Source organism: Mesoplodon densirostris, chromosome 2, assembly GCF_025265405.1.
Source record: "Mesoplodon densirostris isolate mMesDen1 chromosome 2, mMesDen1 primary haplotype, whole genome shotgun sequence".
NCBI lineage: Eukaryota > Metazoa > Chordata > Mammalia > Artiodactyla > Ziphiidae > Mesoplodon > Mesoplodon densirostris.
Window position 1 is genome coordinate 11,916,177 of NC_082662.1, and position 26,550 is coordinate 11,942,726.

At 44.9% G+C, this 26,550-nt stretch overlaps 1 protein-coding gene across 1 annotated transcript in view; it reads left to right on the plus strand.

Moving 5' to 3' along the window:
* LOC132477573 (forkhead-associated domain-containing protein 1-like) overlaps positions 1-26,550 on the plus strand; it is a 78,848-nt gene that overhangs the window by 14,324 nt on the left and 37,974 nt on the right. Inside the window, exons 2-5 of the mRNA XM_060080004.1 lie at positions 5,030-5,236; positions 12,967-13,237; positions 22,347-22,456; positions 25,540-25,776. Of these exons, the coding sequence (XP_059935987.1) occupies positions 5,030-5,236; positions 12,967-13,237; positions 22,347-22,456; positions 25,540-25,776 (825 nt within the window). The remainder of the gene's footprint in view (positions 1-5,029; positions 5,237-12,966; positions 13,238-22,346; positions 22,457-25,539; positions 25,777-26,550) is intronic.

The following is a 26,550-nucleotide window of genomic DNA, read 5'->3' on the forward strand; positions in this document are numbered from 1 at the left end:
TGAACAGTTTTAGGTTTACAGGAAATTGAGCAGAGAATACAGAGAGTTCCCATATATCCACCCCTCCAATACACACTGTTTCCTCTATTATTAACATCATGCATTAGTGCGGTACATTTGTTACAACTGATGAACCAATATTGATATGCTATGATTAACTAAGTCCATAGTTTACATTAGGGTTCACTCTCTGTGTTGTACGTTCTTTCGTTTTGACAAATGTATAGTGACAAGTATCCACCATTACAGTATCATAACAAATATTTTCACTGCCCTAAAATGCCCTGTGCCCCTCCTCTTCATCCTGAGCCCCAGAGCCCCTGTGCCCCTGGCAAGCACTGATCTTTTACTCTCCTTATAGTTTTAGTTTTTCCAGAATTTCATACAGTTGGAATCATATGGTATGTATCCTTTTCAGACTAGGTTTTTTCATTGAGCAATATTCATTTACGATTTCTCCATGTCTTTTTTGTTATTTGATAACTCATTTATTTTTATCACTAGTATTTCATTGTATGGATGTACCACAATTTGTTTATCCATTTACCTTTTAAAGGACATCTTGGTTGCTTCCAGTTTTTGGCAGTTATGAATAAAGATGCTGTAAGCATGTATCCAAAATAAATGAGTCTTCATGGATATAGAGAACAGACTGTGGTTGCCAAGGGGGAGGGTGTTGAGGGAGAGATGGAGTGGGAGGTTGAGGTTAGAAGATGTGAGCTGTTACATCCAGGATGGATAAACAACAAGGTCCTACTGTATAGCACAGGGAACTATATCCAATATCCTGTGATAAACCATAATGGAAAAGAATATTTTCAAAAGAATGTATATATATGTATAACTGAATCACTTTGCTGTACAGCAGAAATTAATACAATATTGTAAATCAACTACATTTCAATAAAATAAATAAATAAACAAGATAAATGGGTCTTAAAAGTCAACAATAACAAACCAAACAACCCAACTTAAAAATGGGCAAAAGAGCTCAACAGACACCTCACCAAAGAAAATCTACAGAATGTCAAATAAGCATATGAAAAGATGTTAAACATCATATATTATTAAGGAATTTCAAATCAACATGAAATATCTCTTCATTTATTTAGACTACTTTGATTTCTTTCATCAACATTTCATAGTTTTCTTACTATACCTCTTCATATAGCTAAATATTTTGTTAGATTTATTCCTAAGTACTTCATTTTTTTTTTTTGGTGCTAATGTAAATGGTGTTGTGTTTTTAATTTCAAATTCCACTTGTTCATTGTTGGTATATAGGAAAGCCATTGACTTTTGTATATTAATCATGTATCCTGCAGCCTGGCTATAATTGCTCATTCATTCCAGGAGGGCTTTCTGTCGGTTCTTTGGGATTTTCTGCATAGACAATCATGCCATCTGCAAAATGGGCAAAAGATCTGAACAAACACCTCACCAAAGAAGATTTCTTTTTCCTTCCCAATCTATCTTTTATTCTCTTCTCTTGCCTTGTTGCATTAGCTAGGACATACAGTACAATGTTGAAAATGAGTGGTGAAAGGGGACATCTTCACCTTATTCCTGATCTTAATTGGAAAGTTTCTAGTTTCTCACCATTAAATATGACGTTAGCTTTAGGGTTTTTATAGATGTACTTTATCAGGTTGAGGAAGTTCCCCTCCATCCCTAATTTGCCAAGAGTTGTTGTGGTGGTTTGGTGGTTTGTTAGTTTATCATGGATGGTGTTTAATTTTGTCAAATGCTCTTTTTGCATCTACTGTTATGATAATGCGATTTCTCTTCTCTACGCTGTTGATGTGATGGATTACATTAATTGATTTCCAAATGTTGAACCAGCCTTGCATACCTGGAATAAATCCCACTTGACTGTGGTGTAGAACTCTTTTTCTACATCACTGGATTCAATTTGCTAATATTTTGTTGAGGATTTTGCATCTATGTTCATGAGAGTTATTGGTCTGCAGTTTTCCTGTTTTGTAATACCTTTATGTGGTTTTGCTGTTAGAATAAGTTTGGTCTCACAGAATGAGCTGGGAAGTGTTCTCTCTTCTTCTATTTTCTGGAAGAGATTATTGAGAACTGATATCATTCTTTCCTTAATGTTTGATAGAATTTACCAGTGAACCCATCCAGGCCTGGTGCTTTCCATTTTGGAAGGTTATTCATTATTGATTCAAATTCTTTACTAGATATGAGTCTATTCAGAGTATTTATTTCTCCTTGTGTGACTTTCAGTAGATTGTGTCTTTCAAGGAAATGGTCCACTTCATTAACTTATAAAATCTGTGGGCATAGAATTATTCATAATATTCCTTTATTATCCCTTCAATGTCCATGAGATCAGTAGTAATGCCATCACTTTCATTTCTGATTTGAGTCATTTGTATCTTCTCTCTTTTTTTCTTGGTTATCCTGCTAGAGGTTTGTCAATTTTATTGATCTTTACAAAAAAAAAAAAACAAACAAACAGCTCTTTATTTTGCTGACTTTTCTCTATTGTTTTCCTGCTTTTTATTTCATTCATTGCTTCTTTTCTTGTGCTTGTGGTAGGCTTATATTGCTCTTCTTTCTCTAGTTTCATAAGGTGGAAGCTTAGATCTTTTCAAATGTATGCCTTCAATGCCATAAACTTCCCTCCAAGCACTGCTTTCACTACATCTTGCAAATTTTCATAGGTTGTAATTTCATTTTCATTTAGTTCACGATAAATTTTTATTTCCCATGAGACTTCCTCCTTGACCCATCTGTTATTTAGAGGTGTGTTGTTTAATCTCCAAATATTTGGGGATTTTCCAGCTGTCTTTCTGGTATTGGTTTCTAGCCTAATTCCATTGTGTTCTGAAAACATACTTTGCATAATTTCTATTCTTTTACATTTGTTGAGGTATATCTTGTGGCCTGGAATGTGGTCTGCTTGGTGAATGTTCCATGGGAGCTTGAGAAGGATGTGTGTTTTGTTGCTGTGGGATGAAGCTGTGTGGTTGCCGGTTAGATCCAGATGATGGTAGTGCTGTTCAGTTCAACTTCATTCTTCCTAATTTTCTGCCTGGTGGGTCTGCCCATCACTGACAGAGGGCTGTTGAGGTCTCCAGCTACCATGATGGATTCATCTGCTTCTCCTTGCAGTTCTATCAGTTTTTGCCTTCCATACTTTGATGCTCTATTGTTGGGTACATACAATGAAGGACTGTTATGTCTGCTTGGAGAATCGACCCCTTTATCACTCTGTATCGCCTCTCTTTATCCCTGATAACTTTCCTTCCTCTGAAGTTGGCTCTGCCTGAAATTAATAGAGCTACTCCTGCTTTCTTCTTGTGTTCCAGTATTTTAAGTGCCAAAGTGTTTGGTAGAAATTTGAAAAGTGGGTAAAGGCACAGTCATTTGAATCAGGCAAACCTGGGAACAAGCCAGGCGAGTCAAAGTGGCTGACTGTGGGCACACTTAATCGTTCTATGCCTCAGTTTCCCCATCTAAAAAATGAGTAACTATCGGACCTACTGTACAGCACAGGGAACTATATTCAATATCTTGCAGTAACCTGTGATGGAAAAGAATCTGATAAAGAATAGATATTATATATATGTATAACTGAATCACTTTGCTGTACACCTGAAACTAACACAACATTGTAAATCAACTAGACTTCAATAAAAAATGAAATTTGTTTTAAATGAGGAAGTATCCCTTTGAATTATTGCGAAGATGAAACGGGATAGTGCAGTAAAGCACTTAGCCAATTTCCTGGCATTTGTGTAATTACACATAATGTGTCATTAATATATTCTACTAATATATGCAGTTATATTATTATCTATTCATATACTATAAGCTATTATTAATATAAGCTATTGGTTATAATTATATTGTGGGACATTAGTATAGATTTCTAAGTCCAAGTACTCTCTATGAAAGTTGGATGAGGCACTCTGAGAAGAGTGACTTAGAAAATAGTTGCAAAGTCTCAGGCTGGAGTGGATGGCTCATAGGCAGTGTCCTGAGGAGACAGAAGACTTCGCACGTGCCCTGCAGCCCATAGTCCAGGGCGCCGGGGCCAGGGGGGATGTGATATTTCCTCCTTGGTGCCGAGTTTTGCTCATTCTTCTTATTAACGTGGTTACACAGGAGGTTTCTGACCCCACTGACAATTCACTGTCTGGGGTCTCTCTCTTTTGGGGGAAATGGGGTCACACCAGGGCCCCTATTGAAAAATAGATCATCTTTGGTTAGATAAATTCTGAGTAGCTTTTAAGAAGCAGCAGTAATAATTATTCACATGGGAAAAACCTTCATTGTACACCAAGGCTTTTAAAAGGTAGTTATACAACTATGTTTTGTGGTGTGAGCTCAATTGTGTTTAAACTTTTAAAAAAGATTGTAAGCATAGAGAAAAGACTGGAAGGATGTGAACCACCGTGTTCTCAGTGCCTGCCTCTGGGGGACGGGAATCTAAGTGATTTTAATGTCTTCTTTGTGTTTTTCTGTAGTTCTCATTTTCTGCATTATTCCAAAAATCATGTTATTTTAAAAATGAATAGAACAAACAAATGAAAACAACAATTATTACAAAACCTCCCCTGAACTTTAACACTTGCAGTAAATGGACAGTTGTCACTTGCCAACTGACCTTTCTGGTTTGTTTTGGGCTATTTCTGCTGTCTTGCCACTCGGCACAACCAAAAGGATACTTGCATGGGATCAGAGAACTATCAAGTGGCCAATTCCTGGCCAATTCCCCCCGAGTTCCCTCTTGCCTCTGTGTTGCCTGACGCCCTACCCCAAAACTGGGCATCTATTCTGGGTCTGCTGTCAGGCTCTGGTGACCCTCCACTCACTAGCTGTGTGGCCTTAGGCAAGTCACTTAACCTCTCTGACCCTCAGCATCCTCCTCTTAAAATGAGGATTGCAGTGACCATCCAGCCAGATGAAGTGGTGAGCACATTGGGGCACCCAGTGTCAGTGGCACTAGTTATTCCTTGTTATTCCTGTTCTTCCTGGCTCTGACTGTCCCCCTTCTGCATTTCAGTCTGCAGACGTCGACAACCATCACGCACTCATTGAATATAATGAGGCCGAAAGCAGCTTTGTTCTCCACGACTTCAATTCCTGCAACGGCACGTTCGTCAATGAGTGCCACATTCAGAACGTGGCTGTGAAGCTCCTACCCGGAGACATCCTGAGGTTTGGGTCCGGAGGGCTGACCTACGAACTGGTCATCGAAAACCCAGCCTCTGTGAGTACAGGCCCCTGCCGGGGTGGGGGGGCGGTGCAGAGGTGCCGTGTTGTGTCACCTTCCGTGCAGCCTAGGGCTCGGGTACGGCCACAGGTGGAGTTCGTCTGGAGCGCGTCACTCTTGCTTTCGCGATTCTGCGAAGTTCAGCTTCATTGCGTGGGTGCCCGGGGAGAGCGAGTCCTCGCGCCCTCTTCTGGGCATTTCATGGAATTACCTGCGAGGGTTGCCTAGCGAGCAGCCCGGAGAGAGAGCGTTTTCCTGAAAAGTGAAACTAGGCGAGGGGAGGTGGAAAGCAGGTGTGTGCTTTTGAAGATGCAGAGATGGATGCTTCCTTTTTAGGGAGATCAGTGCTCTGCAACTTCCTAGCTTTGCGACCTCGGCCAGGGTTCTCTGCGTGCCTGGGTCTGGGTCTTCTCAGCGGTGCAGGGCGTTGAGAGAGTATCTATGTACAAAAAGTCAAAGTCTCTGGCCAGAGTAGACGCTCAAGGCCTGCCAGCTGTTATCACACCGGATCAGAAATGTTCCCGGGATCAGGACCTAAAGTATGGCCCCAGCTTAAGCGGAACGTAAGCCAAAATTCGCCCAGCAAAGCTCAGTCACAAGAAGTATCTGGTTCAGTAGGGAGGCAGGATGGGGGCTGGGTAGCAACACAGTCCTGGGTCAGAACCCCAGCTCTGCCACTGGCCTACTCGGTGCGCTCTTGCACAAGCCATTGGACCCCTCGGAACCTCGGTTTCCTCATCTACAAAATGGGGCCAACGACAGCAGTGACCTTGCAGGCTTATCTCGAGGGCTAAATGAGATGCTTATCATTGTAAAACTCCCAGAATAATGCCCATTCGTGGTGAGCACACACTTAATACCTGTCGTGTGTGTCCCACAGAGACGGTGTGTTAACCTCACTCGCCAGCACCAAGAACGCTGCATGGGCTGAGACCTCCGAGGCTTAAAGTCCTTTCTGGGACGAGGCTGGGTATAAATAAATAAAGTTTAGAGAATCTAGACAGAATCCTGGGGTGTGGGTCCCCTAGGCAGCCTTAAATACTCACTCAGAGAAGATCAGCACCGTCCCTCAGGCTGCAGGGCCCGTGACACCGCATCCACCACGTTTGGCTTTGAAAATCTGGGGCAGTTTTCTCCTGCTGCTTCTCAGCCCCCTTTTCCTCCTTGGACCAACATTAAAGTGTGCTCACTTGTGGGATGCACTGGGATCCACTGGCCGCCCTGAGGAGGGGCTCTTGACCCAGAAGGTGTTGACCTGATCAGGGGTTCTCAACATGGGTTCTAAGGATCCCCCTCGTCAGAAGCACGTGGGGAGCAGACCAACAGTGCAGATCTGGGCTTCACCCCAGGCCTGAGGACTCATACTTAGGATTCCCAGATGAAATACAGGACATCCAGTTAAATCTGAATTTCAGATAAGCAACAAATAATTTTTATGTACAGGTGTGGCCCAACTATTGCAAGGAATCACTTATGCTGAAAAAATTATTTGGTGTTTATCTGAAATTCAGATTTAACGGACACCCTATAGTTTTTTATATATTTATTTATTCATTTATTTGTTTATGCGAAATCTGGCAACCATACACATCCTCCCTGGGAGTAGGGCCTGGGAATATGCATGTTCACAAGCTCCCTGATGATTCTGATGCACCGCCAAAAGGAGGGAAACCGAAATTTAGAATCATTTGTATGGAACACTTACAGAATTTTTTAGGGATCAAAGAAAAGGGGATTTCACACTCCAAAGCCTGAAAATCCAAGTTCAGGAAGTTTGATTCAATGTGCCCCAAAATGTCTGATTCCTAGAAATTTTTAGGAATGTTCAGTTAAATTACAGGTTACCAGGCCCCCTCCCAGGGAAATTCTGACTCTGTGGCTTGCCCGTGGGGAGAAGAGGGGAGCAGCAAACAATATCTGCATTTTTTTCTTCTTTTTTTCCTACAAAGATATTTATTGAAATATTATTTATAGGGCATAAAATTTGAAACCTAAATTTCCATCCAAAGGGGGCATTGTTTAATAAATTATATTGTTTAATATATTCTAAGGAGTTTAATATATTATAAGGAGTTCGTGTATATATGGAATACTGTTCTGCCTTTTTCAAACACAGCTTTATTGAGATATAATTGACATGCCATAAACGGCACATGTTTAAAGTCTGTAAGTGGATGGGCTTTGACATATGGGTACACCTGTGAAACCATAGCCACAATCAAGACAGTGAACAGCTCCTTCATCCTCCAAAGTTTCCTCTAGATCACAGCATGTGTTTGTTTGCTTGCTTGCTCTTAACAGCTTCACTGAAGTACAATTTACATAACAGAAACATCACCCATTTGAAGTGTCCAATTCAATCAATTTGAATATATTGATGGAGTTGTGCAGCCATCACCACAACCTGCTTTCAGAACATTTTCCTCCATTTCTATCACCCCAAACCTCGGAGAAACCTTGGAGGTATTTCATTTTGGGGTTTGTTTTTAACTTTTAATTTTCAAAATTATGGTAAAATACACATAAAATTTACCATCTTAACCATGTTTCAGTGTACAGTTCACAGTGGCATTAAATCTATTCACACTGTTGTGCAGCCATCACCCCCATCCATCTTCAGAACTTTGTTCATCTTCCCAAACTGAAACTCTAAGCCCATCACATCAAACCCCCTGCTTCCTTCCTCCCCTCCCACCATGCTTTCTGTGTCTGTGAATTGGACTATTCTAGGTTCCTCATATAAATGGAATCTTACATTGTTTGTCCTTTTGTGACCATCTTATTATCACTTAGTATGATAGCCTCATGGTTCATTCCAGTTGAATATTTCATTGTATGGATTCACCACATTTTGTTTACCTGTTCATCCATCCATGGCCACTTGGGTTGCTTCCACCTGTTGGCCATTTTGAGTAAGTTTGTTATGAACACGGGTGTACAACTATGGAATGGGGACTTTATTTTACAAGGTGCTTCTTATATAATTGTGGGAAAAAGTGATGACGACCTCTAACCTTGAGTAGATAAGACGGAAGAAGATGTTTTGTAAGAAGAGAAACCAGGAGAGCAGCAGGAGGAATCACTGACGTGAACAGCACTGTGCTAAGCAATTCACCTGCTCTCCCTTATTTCACGCTCATAGCAACCTATGAGATGGGTTCTCCCGTGATCCCCATTTTACAGACAAGGAATCCGAAACTCAGAGAGGTTAAGTAATTTCCCCAGGGCCACACAGCTAGTCAGTGCAAATTAAACACTATCCCCACTTGCGGAAAAAGGAGGGGAGAAAACCATTTAGTCTGATGCTAGCTGGAGCAGTAGCCTTGACTGGTTTTCACACCGAGGAAAGCATACTCTCACGGTCACTCGAATATACACGGATTTTTTCAATTCTTATTCCTACACCCACTTGCACCTTGCTTCATTCCTCGCTTGACTGCAGGCAGCTGCACAAGTGTTCCCCTGGCCTGTGCCCAGGGCGCTTTGCAGGACTCTCCCCAACCCCATCTTCTCAAAATGGATAGTGATTTCTTGAGTAAATCATGGACCTGTGTTTATTAAAGCTAATATAAATTCAGCCGTGGATGTGGTCATGGTTAATCCAGGTGGTTGACAACCTGCTTTTTTTTTTTTTTTTTTTCCGGTACACGGGCCTCTCACTGTTGTGGCCTCTCCCGTTGCGGAGCACAGGCTCCAGACGCGCAGGCTCAGCGGCCATGTCTCACGGGCCTAGCCGCTCTGCGGCATGTGGGATCTTCCCGGACCGGGGCATGAACCCATGTTCCCTACATCGGCAGGCGGACTCTCAACCACTGAACCACCAGGGAACCCCCAACCTGCTGTTTTAAAGGTAGTATGGAAAAGAAATCAGGAGTATCACATATGCTACCTCAAAAACAAAACAAAAAACCCAACCATGGCAACATACCATATGGTCAGAGAACAGACACAAAGAAAGAGAAAAGGCATTAGCGTGTATTTTTAAACTAAAGTTTCTAAAAACAGACTTGAAGACTTCCCTGGTGAAACAGTGGATAAGAATCCACCTGCCAGTGCAGGGGACACAGGTTCGAGCCCTGGTCTGGGAAGATCCCACATGTCGTGGAGGAACTAAGCCCATGCGCCACAACTACTGAGCCTGCGCTCTAGAGCCCACGTGCCACAACTGCTGAGCCCATGTGCCCCAGCTACTGCAGCCCATGCGCCTAGAGCCCACACTCTGAAACAAGAGAAGCCACCACAAGGAGAAGCCTGCGCACCACAACAAGAGTAGCCCCCCACTCGCCGCAACTAAAGAAAGCCTGCACATAGCAACGAAAACCCAACACAGACAAAAATAAATAGAATTCAATCTAAAATAAATCAATAATAAAAACAGACTTGTTGATAACTGACCTTGACCCCATGCTTCCTGTACAGCCCAGAGCTGGCTTTTAATGTGAGTCTTCTTCTTATGTTTGCTTTTCTCCCTGCCTGTTTCGTTGTAGTTACCAGCAGCAATTTCTGAGAAAACCTTGACCTTCCCTTTGATAAAGCAAGCCGGGAAACTAGAGAAAACCAACTTTAACCATCCAACTAAAGCTACCCTCAACCAACACGCTTCAGAGAAAAAAAAAAAAAAACTTTATTTTTAAATTTTTATACCCGAAGAGCTTGGAGTCTCTGCTGCGTTTATACATCTTTGGCTCCTTCCCACTAGGGGCCCTATCGTTCAGGCTCTGTGTGCTGCAAGCAACAGAAACCAGCTCTAGCCAGCCTCAGGGATGGAGCACTTCAGGGTAGCACCCCAGCCAGTGCTCAAAACCAGCTTCCTTATTTTCCCCACCATGTTCACAGCAGCATAGTTATAATAGCCAAGGGGTAGAAACCACCCAAGTGCCTATGACGCTTAATGGATAAACAAAATACACTCTAAACTGTATGGGGGAATATTATTTAGCCTTAAAAATGAAGGAAGGGCTTCCCTGGTGGCGCAGTGGTTGAGAGTCCGCCTGCCGATGCAGGGGACACGGGTTCATGCCCCAGTCCGGGAGGATCCCACATGACGCAGAGCGGCTGGGCCCGTGAGCCATGGCCGCTGAGCCTGCACGTCCGGAGCCTGTGCTCCACAACGAGAGAGGCCACAGCAGTGAGAGGCCCGCCTACCACACACACACAAAAATAATAAAATAAAAGAAGGAAATTCTGACATGTTACAACATGGATGAACCTTGAGGGCATTATGCTAAGTGAAATACGCCAGTCACAAAAAGACAGGTACCATGTGATTTCACTTATTTGAGGTACTTGGTACTTAGAGTAGTCCAATTCATAGAGACAGATTGTTGGTCACCACAGGCTGGGTGGCGGAGGGAATGGGGAGTTGTTGTCTAATGGTTAATAGAGTTTACGTTTTGCAAGACGAAAAAGTTCCGGAGATCCATCTCACAGAAATGTGACTATACTTAACACCACTGAACTATTTACTTTAAAATGGCTAAGATGATAAATTTTATGTTGCAGGTTATTTACTACAATTTGAAAAATAAATAAACAGCTTCCCTCTCTCCATGTCTGGGCTCCACTCCCTCATGCTGGCTGCATTGTGAAGTCCCACCAGGTCACTCCAGATCCTGGTGTCCAGCCAAATCTTCTTGGGTCTCCTTGGATCTGATTGGATCACTTGCCCCACCACTGAACCAATCAGTATGTCCAGGGAGTGTGATTGGTTGATTGCTTAGCCCCACCCACAGCAATGGGCTGACAGATTGGGAGGGAGATTCCTGGAATTTCCAGAAGAGCCAGGTGGGTTGCGGCCTGTTCACTACGGCAGTGAACCACTTGAGGCATGAGATATGACCACTCCCTTCAGCACCCTGGCAGTTAGTGGGCAGTGAGGCACATCTACCTGAGCATCCCAGCACAAAAGGGAATTCCTCCACACTACCCGTGGTCTCTCGATTTGTTTTCTATCAGGCGGGGGTAAAACATACTCAAATTTCCCCCTTCCCACCTTCAGCCCTTTCATTCGATAAATCTTTATTAAATCGATGAGGAAAGGTTGTAGGAATGATTGAGGCAAGACAGCCCCAGAGGAGAGGACGGGAAGGGATCGGATGGATGGAGAAGTGAGTGCAAGGCAGGAGCAGGACACCTCAGCTTCTGAAAGGAGAGAAAGGAAGAAAGCTTAGGTGGAGACCGAGGTACCCACAGTGGAGAGAAATTCGAATCTCCACATAAGGTAACAGAGTTCTGGAACACTGCCAAGTCCGTTCCTGAAACAGGTTTCAACAGGGCCAGTGTCATCATAAATGCTGGGCCAGGTGTCGCCAGGCAATTGGAGTTTGATTTTCCCGAACAGTGTTCTCCCTGACTCCAAAAAAGTCTTCAGGGGAATTCACCAGATTCTTGACTTGGCTGGGAAAGACTGTAGCTAAAAGACTGGTTTGGGAACCTGAGTGAGTGGAGAACCTTCCTCTTGAATACAATCCAGCTGGAGCTATAGGAAGTTCTGTCTGCCAGTGCTCCTATTTCGGAAGCATTCTGTCCTGTTTCTCATTATGTGTCTGCACTCTGCAGAAAGAGAAACGTGACCGCCACAGGCGGCAAACCTTTGAACTTAGCTTCTTCCTTGAAAAGTGTGTTTTTTTCTGCCAAGAGACTGGGGTGGGGGGGGCAGAGAAGGGAGAGAGAGACCGAGAGGGAAAGAGCTTTCCAGAACCCCAGTCCCACCAACCTCTCCACCACCACCTGAGCTTGGTGAAGTCCTTAACCTCTCCAAGCCTCATTTGTAAGCTAGGAATAAGGAGAGCTCCTCCCCTTCAGGGCTATCGCGAGAAATCGGTGAGTAATTACAATAAATGGTAGCATTCACGATGTCACGGTTTAACCACTAGGCATGGGGAGGGATGGCCACAACAGCATTAACCAAGACAAAGCCAGGTGTCAGCACATCTCAGCATTTGCTTCTCCCGGTTTACATGGATTTTGATGTGCTCTCTAATGAAAGTAGATAGACATCTTCCGCTGGATCAGATGAAAAAAGGTTCCCTCGATAGATATTTATGGAGCGTCTGCCAAGAATCAGATGTGGCAGATGTTGAGGATCACAGGTTAATGATCCAGCTGGGGTTCGAGCCAGTTGGGGTGCCTGCCACCCCAGAGCTCTCGGCTTCAGGGAACAGGTGGAATGAGAGTGCCAGGGAGACACACAGTGTGGATGTGTGTGTCCTGGAGAGCTGGGCTTGAATCTCGGAGATGTGTTCATTCATTCTTTCAACCAATATTTAAGGACCTACTGTGTATGTGCCAAGGGTTTATTCTAGGAGCTGAGGATACGGTGCTGAGCAAGGTAGACAAAAAGCTGTCAGCCTCTCAGAGCTCAGAGGTGGCGTTGTACCAGCTCAGACGCTCACTGCCAAATCTGTGATCCTGGGAAAGTCACTAGGTCTTGCTCAGCCTCGGGCTCATCACAGAGCATCAGGGATATTAAATGAGGTAATGCATGTGAATCTCTTGACTGGGTGCCTGGCACGAAGGCTGCACCCAATAAATGGTGGTGTGATAGTGTGCAAGGTGACCCACGGTGGGGACCGCCATCCCAAATTTGGGGAGAGTGTGGGAGGGATTCTTGGGAGAAGTGACTTATACGCCGAAATCTAGGGCAGCAATTATGTCGCCGGGACAGAAAGGTGAAGACCACCCAAGCTGCTCGTAACCTCCCCTGACCCTCTTTTCTGCCCCTGCAGGTCTCCTTCCCATGGGTGAGGGACCCAGCACCTTGGCCAAGGCCACAGCCACCTTGGGCCACCCAGCAACTGAACCTGTCACCCTCACCACGACAGACCCCCTTCTACCCAGGCATCTGGCCAGCGCCAGTGCAGAGGAGCTGGTCGCAGGGGTCCCCCGAGCCCCCCATGGTCCCACCAGCCTCCCACAGGCAGCACGTGAGTGCCAGCGAGAAGATGTTCTCCTTCGGGGTGGACAGAGCCGCCCACAGCGTTCCCATCATCAGGCAAGGTACTCATGGGTGCTTCCTTGGCATCTTAGGGGAGGGGCTTTTGCTAGGAGGATGGGTCTCAGTTTCTGCTTTCCCCTTTTTTTAAAAATTTTTATTGAGGTGCAGTTGATTTACAGTGTTGTGTTAGTTTCAGGTATGCAGCACACTGAATCTGTTCAACATATACATGTATCCACTCTTTTTTAGCTTCTTTTCCCATATAGACCATTACAGAGTATTGAGGAGAGTTCCCTGTGCTATCCAGTAGGTCCTTCTTAGTTATCTCCTCTATGTATAGTATTGTGTATGTCAATCCCTCTCTTCCGATTTATCCCTCCCCCCTCTTATTCCTGGTAACCATACGTTTATTTTCTACATCTGTAACTCTATCTCTGTTTTGTAGATAAGTTCATTTGTACCTTTTTTTAGATTCCACATATAAGCAATATGGTATGATATTTGTCTTTCTCTGGCTTTTGCTTATGTTCTTTGGTTCTGAAGTAGAACATAATCAAATGTGAAAAAATTGGGATAAGCAGAAAGTTAGAAAACAGTAAAAGATAAGCTGTCACCCTTATCACCAGAATTCTCCCTGTTGACTTTTTGGTACAAACTCCTCCAAGACTGTGCTCTGTCCATCTGCACACGTCAGTACCTCTGTGGTGAGTGTGTGTGTCTGTGTGTGTGTGTTTGTACATATATATGAATATATATGAATCTGTATCAGAATCTAAATTTATATACTTCAACTCAGATGTACAGACATATTGGTAACTGAAATCCCTCTTGCCTTAGGAGGTTTTTAAATATTTTATTGCCATTTTACAGGTAAGAGGAGACTGAGGCTTATGGAGAAAATTACTTCTCTGGAGGTTATGTATTCAATCTAATCTAAAATAACGCTTTTCAGTCAAATTTAAGGCTGGTTATCTCAGTGACTGTCACTCACAGCCTGGTCACTTTGGGGACACACAGCCATCAGGGTTTCCTTCTCCCCCCTCCTCCCAAGAAGGCCTCATGGCATTTGGGGAGGAGACTTCCTGTCTTTCACCATCCTCTTGGCCTTGCCAGGCTTACTGGCAGAGTAGCTGGGTCGACTTAGTCCCTGGCATGATTCCCAGGTTTCTTCTGTGGCCACTGGTGTGAAGGTCCCATTCTCTGTTTTCTGTGTCCCAGCCCCAGACCCCTCTGAGTCCCCAGGTACCTCGATGCCTCCACACCCTTCCCTGGTCTCACTCAGGACCACTCACCTAGTCACTTCCCTCAACCATTCAAATAATAGTTATTATACTGAAATAAACAGACTAAGGAGCAAATGAAATGTATCTCTGCAGTTTACATCATCATCATCATCATCTAAGGAACGCTCATGTACCAACCACCCAAGTTAAGAAATTACTCAGCCATTTCCCCCTAGCATTTTTTTTTAATTTAATTTTATTTATTTCTTTATTTATGGCTGTGTTGGGTCTTCACTTCTGTGCGAGGGCTTTCTCCAGCTGCGGCGAGCAGGGGCCACTCTTCATCGGGGTGCGCGGGCCTCTCACCATCGCGGCCTCTCTCGTTGCGGAGCACAAGTTCCAGACGTGCAGGCTCAGTAGTTGTGGCTCACGGGTCCAGCTGCTCCGCGGCATGTGGGATCTTCCCAGACCAGGGTTCGAACCCGTGTCCCCTGCATTGGCAGGCAGACTCTCAACCACTGCACCACCAGGGAAGCCCCCCCCCCAGCATTTTAATGTGAAAACTTTCAAACATACAGCAAAGCAAAAAGAATTTTACAGAGACAGCTCTCCTCCTAATTCTACCGCTAACACTTTGCTGTACTCCTTATTACATTTCTGTCTACCCATCCTTCTTGTCCGGCATTAATCCATCTTATTTTTTGGATGCATTTCAAAATAAATAGCACACATCTGTAGTCCTCCCCCTAAATGTTTCAGCACATATACCATTAACTAGAACTCAACATTTTTTGTCTCCTTCATGTAAAATGAACACAGAATGTGTATCAGTTATCATGATTGCATAACGAATTCTCCCCAAACGTAGCAGCCTAAAGCAAAATCAAACATGTGTTATCATCTATACGGTTTCTGTGGGGTCAGGAATTTGGCAGCAGCTTAGCAGGATGGCTGTGGCTCAGGGTCCCTCGTAAGGCTGCAGTCATCTGAAGGCTTGACGTGGGCCAGAGGATCCACTTCCAACACGGCTGCTCACATGGCTGTCAGCAGGATGCCCCGGTTCCTCACCACATGGGCCTCCCTAGAGAGTGGCTCGAGCGTTCTCATGACACGGCGGCTGCTCCTCCTGGGCAAGTGATCCTGGAGGGTAAGATGGAAATGGCAACATCTCTTGTGAATAAGCCTCAGAAGTCATTCTCTGTCATTGCTGCAATATCCTGCTGGTTACCCAGGGCGTCACCCTCCAGTGTGGGAGAAGACTACACCCAGGCCTGAAGACCAGGAGGTGGGGATTATCAGCAGTCATCTTGGAGGCCGGCTACCACAGCCTGCCCTCGGGTCCTCAATGATTCACACTCCTCCTCCTCTCTCCGGAGGCCCCCCAAAATCTCACCCCAGTAACAGCCTCGGCTCCAATTCCAGAATCTCGTCTAAATCAAGTCCAGGTACAGATGGGGCTCATGGGTATAGTACGTTACGTTCAGCTCATCAAGTACTACTTCCAGAAATCTGAAGACCTCTGAACAAAGGGTCTGTCCCTCACACACCCAGCACATATTGGTGGGACAGACATAGCGTCACTGCTCCATACACTCCTCTTGTTCCAAAAGAAGAAAACCAGGGAACACACAGGAGCCCCTGGCCCAAAGCAGTTCTGAAGTCAGCTGGGAAAACACCGGCAGTTCCTTGACTGGGCTTCAGTCCAACTCTTGCCCAGAAATGACTTTCCAGGGCTCTTGGCTCTGCCTCTGGTCCCTGAGCTCCACATTCGGAGTCGTCCTCCCTTTCCTATGAAAGGTGTCCCATGGATGTGGCTGCATAGTTTTATAGCCTGCTTCCTGCCTGTAGAAGCTTGGGGGTCCAGACGCTTCTTTGACTTTTGTGGGTCTCTGTCAGTCTGAGTTGGCAGTGCTTCTTATTGGGGTTCATCCTATTAAGCAAAACCCACGCCCACAGACTTTTTTGTCACAAGCCCTTCCACCACGGGCTTCTGCAAAGACTGACAAAGGACAGAAGCTTCTTAGAAGCCCAGTTCTTTGACCGAAGGGTTCTCTTGGACACTGCCCTGGATCTGTATTCTTAACAAAGGATTTTACAACCACACCCTCAGCTTCTTCTCTGGACTGTGTTTTCTTGAGAGTGCCGTTGATTTGATCTTTGCCCAGAACCTGTTTCTTACATTTCATTTGCCACCTGGAGAGGCAGGGAATTTTCAAGCCCAGAACATTGCCCTGATTTAACAGCCCTTCCTTTAACTGTCTCTCCCCCTCACATTTCACTATAAGTAGCAAGAAGTAACCAGGCAGCACCTTTCAAGAGTTTGTCTGGGACTCTCTTTAGCTTGTCCACTCAGCCTCATCACAAACATTTTCTACCTTACTCATGACCACAGGCAATTTGTTAGGAAACCTTCTGCCACCACCTAACAAGGATCCCTTAACCCCAGTAGCATTTTCCTCAGTTTCCTGGAACCCTTCCCTCACGGCCTCCTCAAAGGCCATCGGGCTTCTACTAAGACTATTCAGGCTTTCTCAAAGACTCTTGGCCAAAGTCCTCCAGCTTCTGGCCACTGTTCCATCCCAAACCACACCACATTTTAGGGTTTTTGTTAAATTTTGCACCACTCGTGGTGCCCAAACCTGTATTTGCTACTTATTGTTGCATAACAAATTACTGCAGGATGTAATGGCCTAAAACAACAGTAACCATTTATTATCTCATAGTTTCTCTGAGTCAGGAAGTTGGGAATGGCTTAGCTGGGGGATTCTTGCTCAGGATTGTCCATGAGGTGGGAGTCATGGTGGTGGCTGGGCTGTGGTCCTCTGGAGGCTTGTCTGGGGCTGCAGGACCCACCTCCAGGATGGGTCACTCCCATGCCTTTTGGTAAGAGGCCTCAGTTCTTCACTAAGTGCACCTCTCCATACGTTGCTTGAGCATCCTCAAGCTGCCAGCTCCTCCAGACAAGTGGTCCTAGAGAGTGAGGCAGAAGCTGCAATGTCTTCTAGGATCTAAGCTCAGGAATCAAACTGTGTCATTTCTGCAATATCCTTGGTTACATAGAGGAGCTTTGTTACGGACTGAATTGCATTCCCCCAAAATGCATATGCTGAGGCCTCAATCCCAATATCGCAGAATGTGACCATATTTGGAGATAGTGTATTGAAATAGATGAGTAAGTTCAAATGAGATGATTGGGTGGGCCCTAATCCAAGGGCTGGTGTCCTTGTAAGAAGAGAGAGAGATACGCCAGGGATGCATGTGCACAGAGAAAAGGGCATGTGAGGACACAGCAGGAAGGTGGCCGTCTGCAAGCCAAGGAGAGAGGCCTAACCCTGCCCACACCTTGATCTTGGACTTCCAGCCTCCAGAACTGTGAGAAAATGAATTTCTTTTGTTAAGACCTCCTGTGGTGTTTTGTTGTGGCAGCCCCAGCTAACTAATATAAAGTCCATCCAGTATTGGAGAGGATGATGCAAGGGTCTGAATACCAGGAGACAAGAATCAGTGGGGCCATCTTGGAGACTGGCTACCACACCATGAAAGGTGTAGATCTTGAGTGTGCTCATTGAGTTTTGACGGTCGTGTACACCTATGTAACCCAAACTCCTATCAAGATATAGAACATTACCATCACCGCACAAAGTTCCCTCATGTCCCTCCCCAGTCAATTCCCAGCCCCAGGCCCCAGAGGCACCCACTCTTCTGAACTCTTTTCCCGCCAGGGATTAGATATTCCTGTTCTAGAATCTCAAGTACACAGAACCATGTAGTACATATTCCTCTGTGCAAGGCTTTTTTCACTCAGCATAGTATTTCTGAGATTCATTCATTTTGTTGTATGGATCATGTTCTGTTTTATGAACATATATACAGGGTTTTTGGGGTTGTTTTTTAATGCGTCCTTTGGATACATGGCACATGGGCTGTTTCTTTTCTTTTTTTCACTCCGCCATTTAAATTTTTCCACTGTAATCACCGGTTTCTCCAGTGCCATGTTGAACTTGGGGCTTCTCTAAAGGACTTGCATCCCCCCATGGAGAAATGAAGGATGAGTCGTATGGCTTAGAGTCCCTCACATCTACCTGGGCTCTATCTCCTCAGCCTCTCAGCCAGGTCTCATGTTTCCAAACGTTTGCCCTCATTCCCCTGACTCTCTCCCCATCCTCAGAAAAGGACTTTCACCTTCCCGTGTCATGGGGAGTTCCTTTCTGTCTGGGCCTCTCTACTCCACGCTTTAGAGAATACTCTGTGCTCCAGTCCTCCATGCTGTCTCTTGACAGAAAACACCTCTTTTTAAGGGTTCCGAGAAAGCTCTTTCCTCTCTTAGCAAAGCTGGGCTCTTCCAATTAAATTGGTTTACTGTTAGACTGTCACCTTGCTTTAGACTTGAAAAATTCTATTTGAAAACCCAAAGCCAAGGAGTTATTTACTGCAGATCAGGTCAGGGTTTCTCAATCTTGGCACAGTGACAGGTGGGTCGCATAACTCCTTGTTGTAGGATCTGTCCTGTCCACTGTAGAATGTTTAGCAGCATCCCTGACTCCTACCCAGCAGAGATACCAGTAGCAACACCACCCCCCCCCCTAACTGTGGTACTCAAAAATGTCTCCAGACATTGTCAAAAATCAAAACATCATTTTGCCTGGGGGAAAAATCACCCTGTTCTAATTAATACTCATCCTTCCTTTACCACAAGGCAATAAAACGTCAGCTCCAAGGCCAAATCTTAACGGCAAGAGCTCATGGGAGGTGGGGAAGAATTACTGAGAAAAGAAAATATGTGGAGTGATTTATTAAAATAGCATCTTGATTCATATATATATATATATATTTTCCCAATAATGGGATCATATGAACCTAACATAGGTAACCTTCTTTTTTTTTCTTTTTTTGGCCGTGCCGCTCAGCTTGCAGGATCTTTGTTCCCCAGCCAGGGATGGAACCTGTGCCCCCTGCAGTGGAAGCACAGAATCCTAACCACTGAACTGCCAAGGACTTCCCTACCTGATTTTTAAAATTCAATAATATGTCATAAACATCTTCCCACTTCAATACATGACTGCATAGTGGTTAAAAGCATAGGCTCTGAATTCAACAAACTTAGGTTCATCCCTTGACTCTACCACTTACCAGCTGTGTGTCCTTGAGCAGGTGACTTGACGTCTCTGTGCCTCATATCTCTCACATATAAAATGGAGATGGGAATAATAATGCCTATCTCACTGGGTTGTTATGAAGACGGAATCGTATCCTGCGTGTAAGTGCTGAGCACAGCGCCTGGTGCACAGCGAACATTCAGTAAATATTAAATTATTTAAAATTTTAATATTTAAAATTTAAATTTTAATAATTTAAAATTTTAATATTTAAAATTTAAGTTATTACCTAACCATGATTGTTATTTAACTTTTATTTACAACTTACAATGTCTGAAAGACACAGTTAAGGTGCACACATACTGCCCCTGCTGCAGACTGGTGATTATTGGAGCGCACCAGGACAGCTGGGGGTTGTTAAAATATTAAAGTTACTCCCCTGCCATTTGGCCAACAGCTCATGCACGAAAATTCTTAAAGTGCCTGCATCCCCATATCCGGCCAGCCCTCCCGACCCTCCCTGGGGCTTCTCCCCACTGGGACCTCCGAAGGATCCAGCAGCTAGAGTTAAGCCAGTTTCTTCATACATGGCCCTTAGGTTCTTTCTGATAAATAACAGTAGCCAGTAAAGAAGTTTGGGGTGGGTGAGGGGTAACTGCTCCAGCACCTCCCTTCCTGGGTGTAAGGAAAGCGAGTCTCAGAGCAAATTCTAGCCCCACAAAGGCTTTGAGTAAACACACCTTCCCCAGTAAAGGGACCCCATCGATCAGCCTGTTCTGTAAGTTTGATGAAGTCCCCCCTCCGGTCATCATCTTGCAGGGAAGCGTCCCTCAAGACAGCCACGACAGGGTCGCAGAGGCAGCCGGAGTCACCCCTAGAGATGGCATCAGACGCCAGAGCTCTAAGCTGAGACTGGACAGGGGCCCAGTTAGGGTCAGACCCCGAGGCCCTCCCTGGCGACACAGGCCAGGCAGTACCATCCTCCAGTGGGAGCCGATTTCTTGAGGAATCTGAAAACAGATCAAGTCTTCCTCCTGAAAATTAAGTTTCCAAATTGATGTGCACAATCAGTGTAAAATAAACCCCAGATTTCAAAGGCTTCATGCCTCGAAGAAAAAGAATATAAAATATCTCCATATTTTTTGTCGATTACGTGTTGAAATGATATTTTTTTAATGTATTGGGTTAAATAAAATTGATCATTAAAAAATTCATCTCTTCTTTTTACCTTTTTAACGTGACTACTAGAAAATTGAAAATTGCATTCTGTAGCTCCCATTATTTGTCTATCAGGCACTGCTGCTGTAGTCAGTTAGGACTTAGCTGCTCAGGATCCAAGAGAGTCAGATGGGGGCAGTGAGCTTCAAATAAAAGTTTTCTAATCATGGACCTAGTTGGGGAGGTGGAAGGAGAGAAAATGGGCAGCTGCTGAAGTTCCAGGCCCTTCTGTTCCTCGCGCCCCAGGAAACACCGTGGCCAGGGCTGCTCATTCAACACGCAAGGCTGAGCATTCTCCGGGCACCACAGGCAATCAGCTATGTCCACTAGAGGTTCTGGGGTCCACAAACAGGTTTGAGACCTGGCTCGGGGGCAGGAATCTTTGACTCTAAAATGCATAAATAAAAAATGCAGAAGCAAAATGAATAAATGATGAATGTCCACAAACATGACAGTGCGTGCTTCATTCATCATTAATGTTAATACTCATTAAAGTTTCATCACCACTGAAAACAATTTGTTCAGTTTCTCACTTCACAAGAAGATAAGAATGTGCAGTGACTGTCCAGAAACCATAGTCACTTGGAAATTTAAAATACGCTGCTTGGGCCCAAGTGATCTCACACGTAGAATTATAGAAATCTTTACAAACGTTTCTACACCAATAAAAAAAAATGTATTCAGTGTTGATGTGAGTGAATTGCGAGATGTCTGATGTGATCCAGAGTGGGGCCCCCAAACACAATGCCATACTCCCCAAAAGTCATATAATCAGGCCTTGTAATATTGGGGTAAATAAGAAAAAAATTAGGAAAGCTTAAATGTCTCTCGAGTGGATCGTAGTTAAACACGTTTGGCACACTTGTACAGTGGACCACAATGCTACCCTTGAAAAGAACCCAGTACAGCCTCAAATACTGACATGGGAAGATGTTTTTGATATTGTTAGCTGAAAAGTAAGCTGGATAAGAATCTCTGTCATGTAAATGCATTTTTGTTTTTTGAAAAGATATGATTGCAATAAAAAAAATATAGCTAACGTTTAGTGCTAAATGCTCTACATGAGGGGTCAGCAAACTTTTCCTGTAAAGAGCCAGATAGTAAATACTTTAGGATTTGTGGGTCACATGGTCTCTGCTGCAACTACTCAGCTCTGCCTTTGTAGCTGGGAAGCAGCCATAAATAATATGTAAATGATCACTGTGACTATGCTGCAATAAAACTTTATTTACACAAATAGGCAGAAGGCCAGATTTGGCCACAGGGCCATAGTTTGCCAACCCCTGCTCTATATCATTATTCTATTTAATCTCCAGATAGCCCTTTATAGCAGAGACTATCAGGGATCCTGAATTATGTATGTGGAAACGAAGGCTTAGAGAGAGCAAATGACTTGCCCAAGGTCCTCAGCTCTTATGCGGCATAGAAAAAAGTCTGGAAAGAGACACAGCACAGGGCCTCAGTGCAGTTAACGCTGGGGAAGAGAACTGAGGCAGCTCTTACCCTTTCCAGGCCTCCTGCAATGCTTTCAGTGCATAAGTCTCATGAATGGGAAGGTGAATCTGAAAATATTCTTTAGGGCTTTGGGGAAACTCACAGTCTCCTCTGCATTCTCTGTTGATCTTGTGTGTTAGTGTGGACCAACGCGGCGGAACTGTCCGAAAAATCAGTGGCCGAGGAAATTCCTGTGGCAGAGCCCTACAGAGAAATTTTTGTGGACCAGGACCTGTCCCAGCACGATAAGGTGAGGGGTCTCGGGGAAGCACAGAGCTACAGCAGCAAGAGGGACCTTGGCGAGATTGCCACTGCCTCTTGTTCTCTGTGTCTCAAGGACTGTCCCTTTTTCCTACTTCCAAGAAACCACCTCTTCCTCCCAAGACATTCAGCCAGGTTTGGCCACTGCTCATTTTATCCCAAATAACATCTACAGCTACAAGGTACTGAGCACCTACTGTGTGCTGGGCCATGTCCTGTGCACTTGACATTTATTAGCTCGTTAATCTTCACCATCTTCAAAATAGATTTTATCACCCTCACTTTGCAGATGAGGAAACTGAATCTCAGAGAGGTTCAGTAATGTGTTCAAGGCTGCCCAGTGCAAGGAGCAGTGTTAGGATTCAAACCGAGGTCTGGTTAGCTTCTCAGTGGGTACTTCTAACTCCCACACAGTAATCACTTGGTCAACCTTCAGTGATGGAACAGTGATGCAAAAACAAGTTCCTAGCAGGAGGACGTGAGCCCTGAAGTCAGGGAGGCCTGGGCCAAGAGACTCGTTAAAGAGCCAGAGAGGTTTAAAGCAGGGATGCGAGCAGAACAGGTGGATTCAAGCCATCCTGGGAAGGGCCCAGGTCAATTTCTCCCCACTTAGACACGACTTGAAAGTTACTGTAAAAGAAGCAGTCTATAATATCTCGCTTTCCTTAAGGGCCAGGGCCTGCTCCTGCAGCAATTCTCAGAGTTTGTGAGGAGCAGACCTACCTGGGGTTCTTGTCAGACACGGAAATCCAAACCTTCAGGAGGCAGGAGGTTCCAACCCAGGCATCCTGGGACCAGACTCTGAAAAATGTTGTAGAAGGGCGAGAAGCCACACTCAGATTCTGTATTTATCACTGTGTAAGAAGCCATCCCAAAACTTAGCAGCTTCAAACAGCAATTCATTATTCCCCAGAATCTATGGGTTGACCTGGAAGGTTACTTTGCTCGTGTCCCCTGGCCTCACTCATGCGGCCTCAGTAAGCCGCTGGCTTGGCCAGGCTGGTGGTCGGTCTCCATTGGCCTCCTTCCCACATCTAGGGCATCAGCCAGGACGCCTGGACTGGTGCGCCCCTTTGTGCATGTGGTTTTTCATCACAGCACGGTGGTCTCAGGGTTCCCAGGGGGCCAGAGCAGAAGCTGCACAGCCTGTAAGAACTTGCCTGGAGATCATGCAGCATCACTTCCACTCCATTCCGTTGGTTAAAGCTAGTCACGGGGCCAGCCCAGACTAGAGGTTGGGGAAATAGACTGGATGGCAAAACTGCAAAGTATTTGTAGCCATTGTTCAACCTGCCTCAATTTTAACTTGGAAATATAGTGCAACCACTATAATTTTTTCTATTTATAGAAAATGTTTATAAGCCATTTATAATTTTTTCTATTTATAATAGAAATAATTCTTTCTCTTTATAAGTCGTTTATACCCTGACTTGCCAGGACTCCTTCAAGTGACAATAAACAAATTAGCTTGAGGGGGAGCATTGATTAGCTCATCTTATTGGAAAATTTAAAGGGCCACTAGCTTCAGGTATGGCTAGATCCAGGAGCTTGAATAATGTCATAAGAACACCTCCCCACTACCAACTTCTCCCCTCTGTTTCCCTCAGAGTCTGGCTTTCTACATAAGGCTGGCTTTGTGTGTTAGAAAAGACAAACTCAGGCAAACAAGCCTACATGATCCAAAAGAAGGCAAGATCCTCTCCCTCTGTAATCGATGTGTGAAATCTCTGATTGACCAGCTTGGGCCACATGCACATGGGGAGGTGGGACAGGAAGGAGCAGGGCACATGACTGACAGTCCTACCCAGACCAAATGGAAGGAGGAACACTCCCTCCAAGAAGGGCAAGGGGACCCTCAGCAGGAAAGCAGAACCCACAGCTGTCCACTGCCCTCTGCAAACTTCTTATATTCCAGCACTGGCACGGGGCCTGGCACTTAGTGGCTGCCCGATGAATGTTTGTTGCATGAAAAATGAATAAGCACCTGGCTGATCATAACAGGGTGAAACAGGAGAAACTGCCCAGGAGTAGGGAATATGTCTGATGCTCTCTCTTGAAGTTTTGCCACCAACTTTCACAAGGACCCAAAGGAAGGCCCCTGGCAGCAGCTGGCAATGTCAGACAGGCTTTCTCATGAGCGAGACCCTGTCCTGCCCCAGGTCACGGAGCTAGCAGGTCGTGAGGCTGACTGGACGGCTCCCCTGGGAATGAGCTGGCCCAGAAATTGCCCGTTTACCTCCTCCTATGACTGCTTTGGAAAAGCCTCTGGGGAATTTTTTCTTCTTCTTCTTCTTCAGTTTTTCTGACATTTTATTGATAACGTCTGGTGAGAAGTTTGGGGGATTTTTTTTTTCCTTTTTTGGAAAACCTAACCAATTCTTTGGCTGCAGAGCTTTTTCACTGGAGAGATGGAGGACAGGGTTAATTATACCTGTGGGTACAGTCTGCCAGCAATTTTGTTTTTCCAGCCAAAAGTTTACATGAGCCCATGCAAATAAATCACTATTCCTGTCTCATTTACTTTCCAGATTGAGTTACCTGGAAAAAATTCATACATGAATAGCCAAAAGAGGCAGGAAATATTAGAAGAGAGGAAAGGGAAAACAAATAGTTCAGAATGTTTTAAGTTAAAACAAATAACCCTCATTATAGGCAGAATGTGGTCCAACAGAATGTTATTTTCCTAACTACCCTTCCTAGGTCCCCAGTGTGCTAGGCTGAATATTATAAATGAAAACATTCTAAGTAAACTTTCTAGCAACAAAAGTTCCCAAGTGGGATGGTTGTTCTTAATATGGAAGTCTAATTCTTGGGGAAAGGAAAGTTTCCGTACCTGTGAGGTATAGACATCCATTACAGGAGTCTATATACAAGTACCTCATTTTAACCCAATTCTTGTCTCTATGAGATTTTCCACGTGACAGAGATAGCCTTGAAAGTCTGCTTTTACCCTCCCTGCCTGCCCTCACCTTCCCAAAGAATGATACCATATTTTTCCTGTCTTTCTTTAAATGGCCTCAGCCTTACACCCAGACCCACACCTAGTAAATTTCCCATCTGGCCTCCACCCAGGATGAAATAATTCGGCTGCTGGGAAAAGAAGTCAGCCGTCTCTCCGATTTTGAACTTGAATCTAAATACAAAGACACCGTGATAGCAAGCCTGCAGAGCCAAGTGTCCAACCTGAGGCAGAAGCTGTTGGAAACAGCCGCCTCCAGGCAGAAGGAGAGGGTGATCCCGCCCAAGTTTCAGGCTCTGCATGAAGAGGACGATGCCCAACAGAGAGAGATCCAGAGCTTGAAAAACCAGGTAGGGCTCAGAGACAAGTGGGTCGGGGCCTTGGGGTCACAACACAGGGTGACAGCTCTCAGGTAGAGCCTGGGGGGAGCCACCCGGGTAGTTAGAAATGGGCAGTGAGCACAACATGGTGAGGAGTACACTTCCAGGAAGTGCAGGTTTGGCAAGTTTCTAGCCTTGTAAAAACAATATTAGATTTGATTAAGTGACTACCATGTTCAGGCCCCGGTGCAGGTGCTTTTGGTGCATTAGCTTACTTATTTATTTATTTATTTAATTAATTTATTTATTTAATTTATTTATTTATGGCTTCATTGGGTCTTCGTTGCTGTGCACGGGCTTTCTCTAGTTGCAGTGAGCAGGGTCTACTCTTCACTGCGGTGCATGGGCTTCTCATTGCAGTGGCCTCTCTTGCTGCAGACCATGGGCTCTAGGCACGTGAGCTTCAGTAGTTGCAGCATGAGGGCTTAAGTAGCTGTGGCTCGCGGACTCTAGAGTGCAGGCTCAGTAGTTGTGGCCCACGGGCATAGTTTCTCCACAGCATGTGGGATCTTCCTGGACCAGGGCTCGAACTCCTGTCCCCTGCATTGGCAGGCGGATTCTTAACCACTGCACCATGAGGGAAGTCCCCTCATTAGCTATTTAAACCTCAGTCTTCTGACAGATGCCATTCTACAGATGAGGAGACTGAGGCACGCTCAGAGATGCCCAGGAGCTTGTTACAGCTTGCACAGCAAGTGAGAGGCAGTGATGTGATTTGGGCTCAGCTCTGCCACCTTGTACACC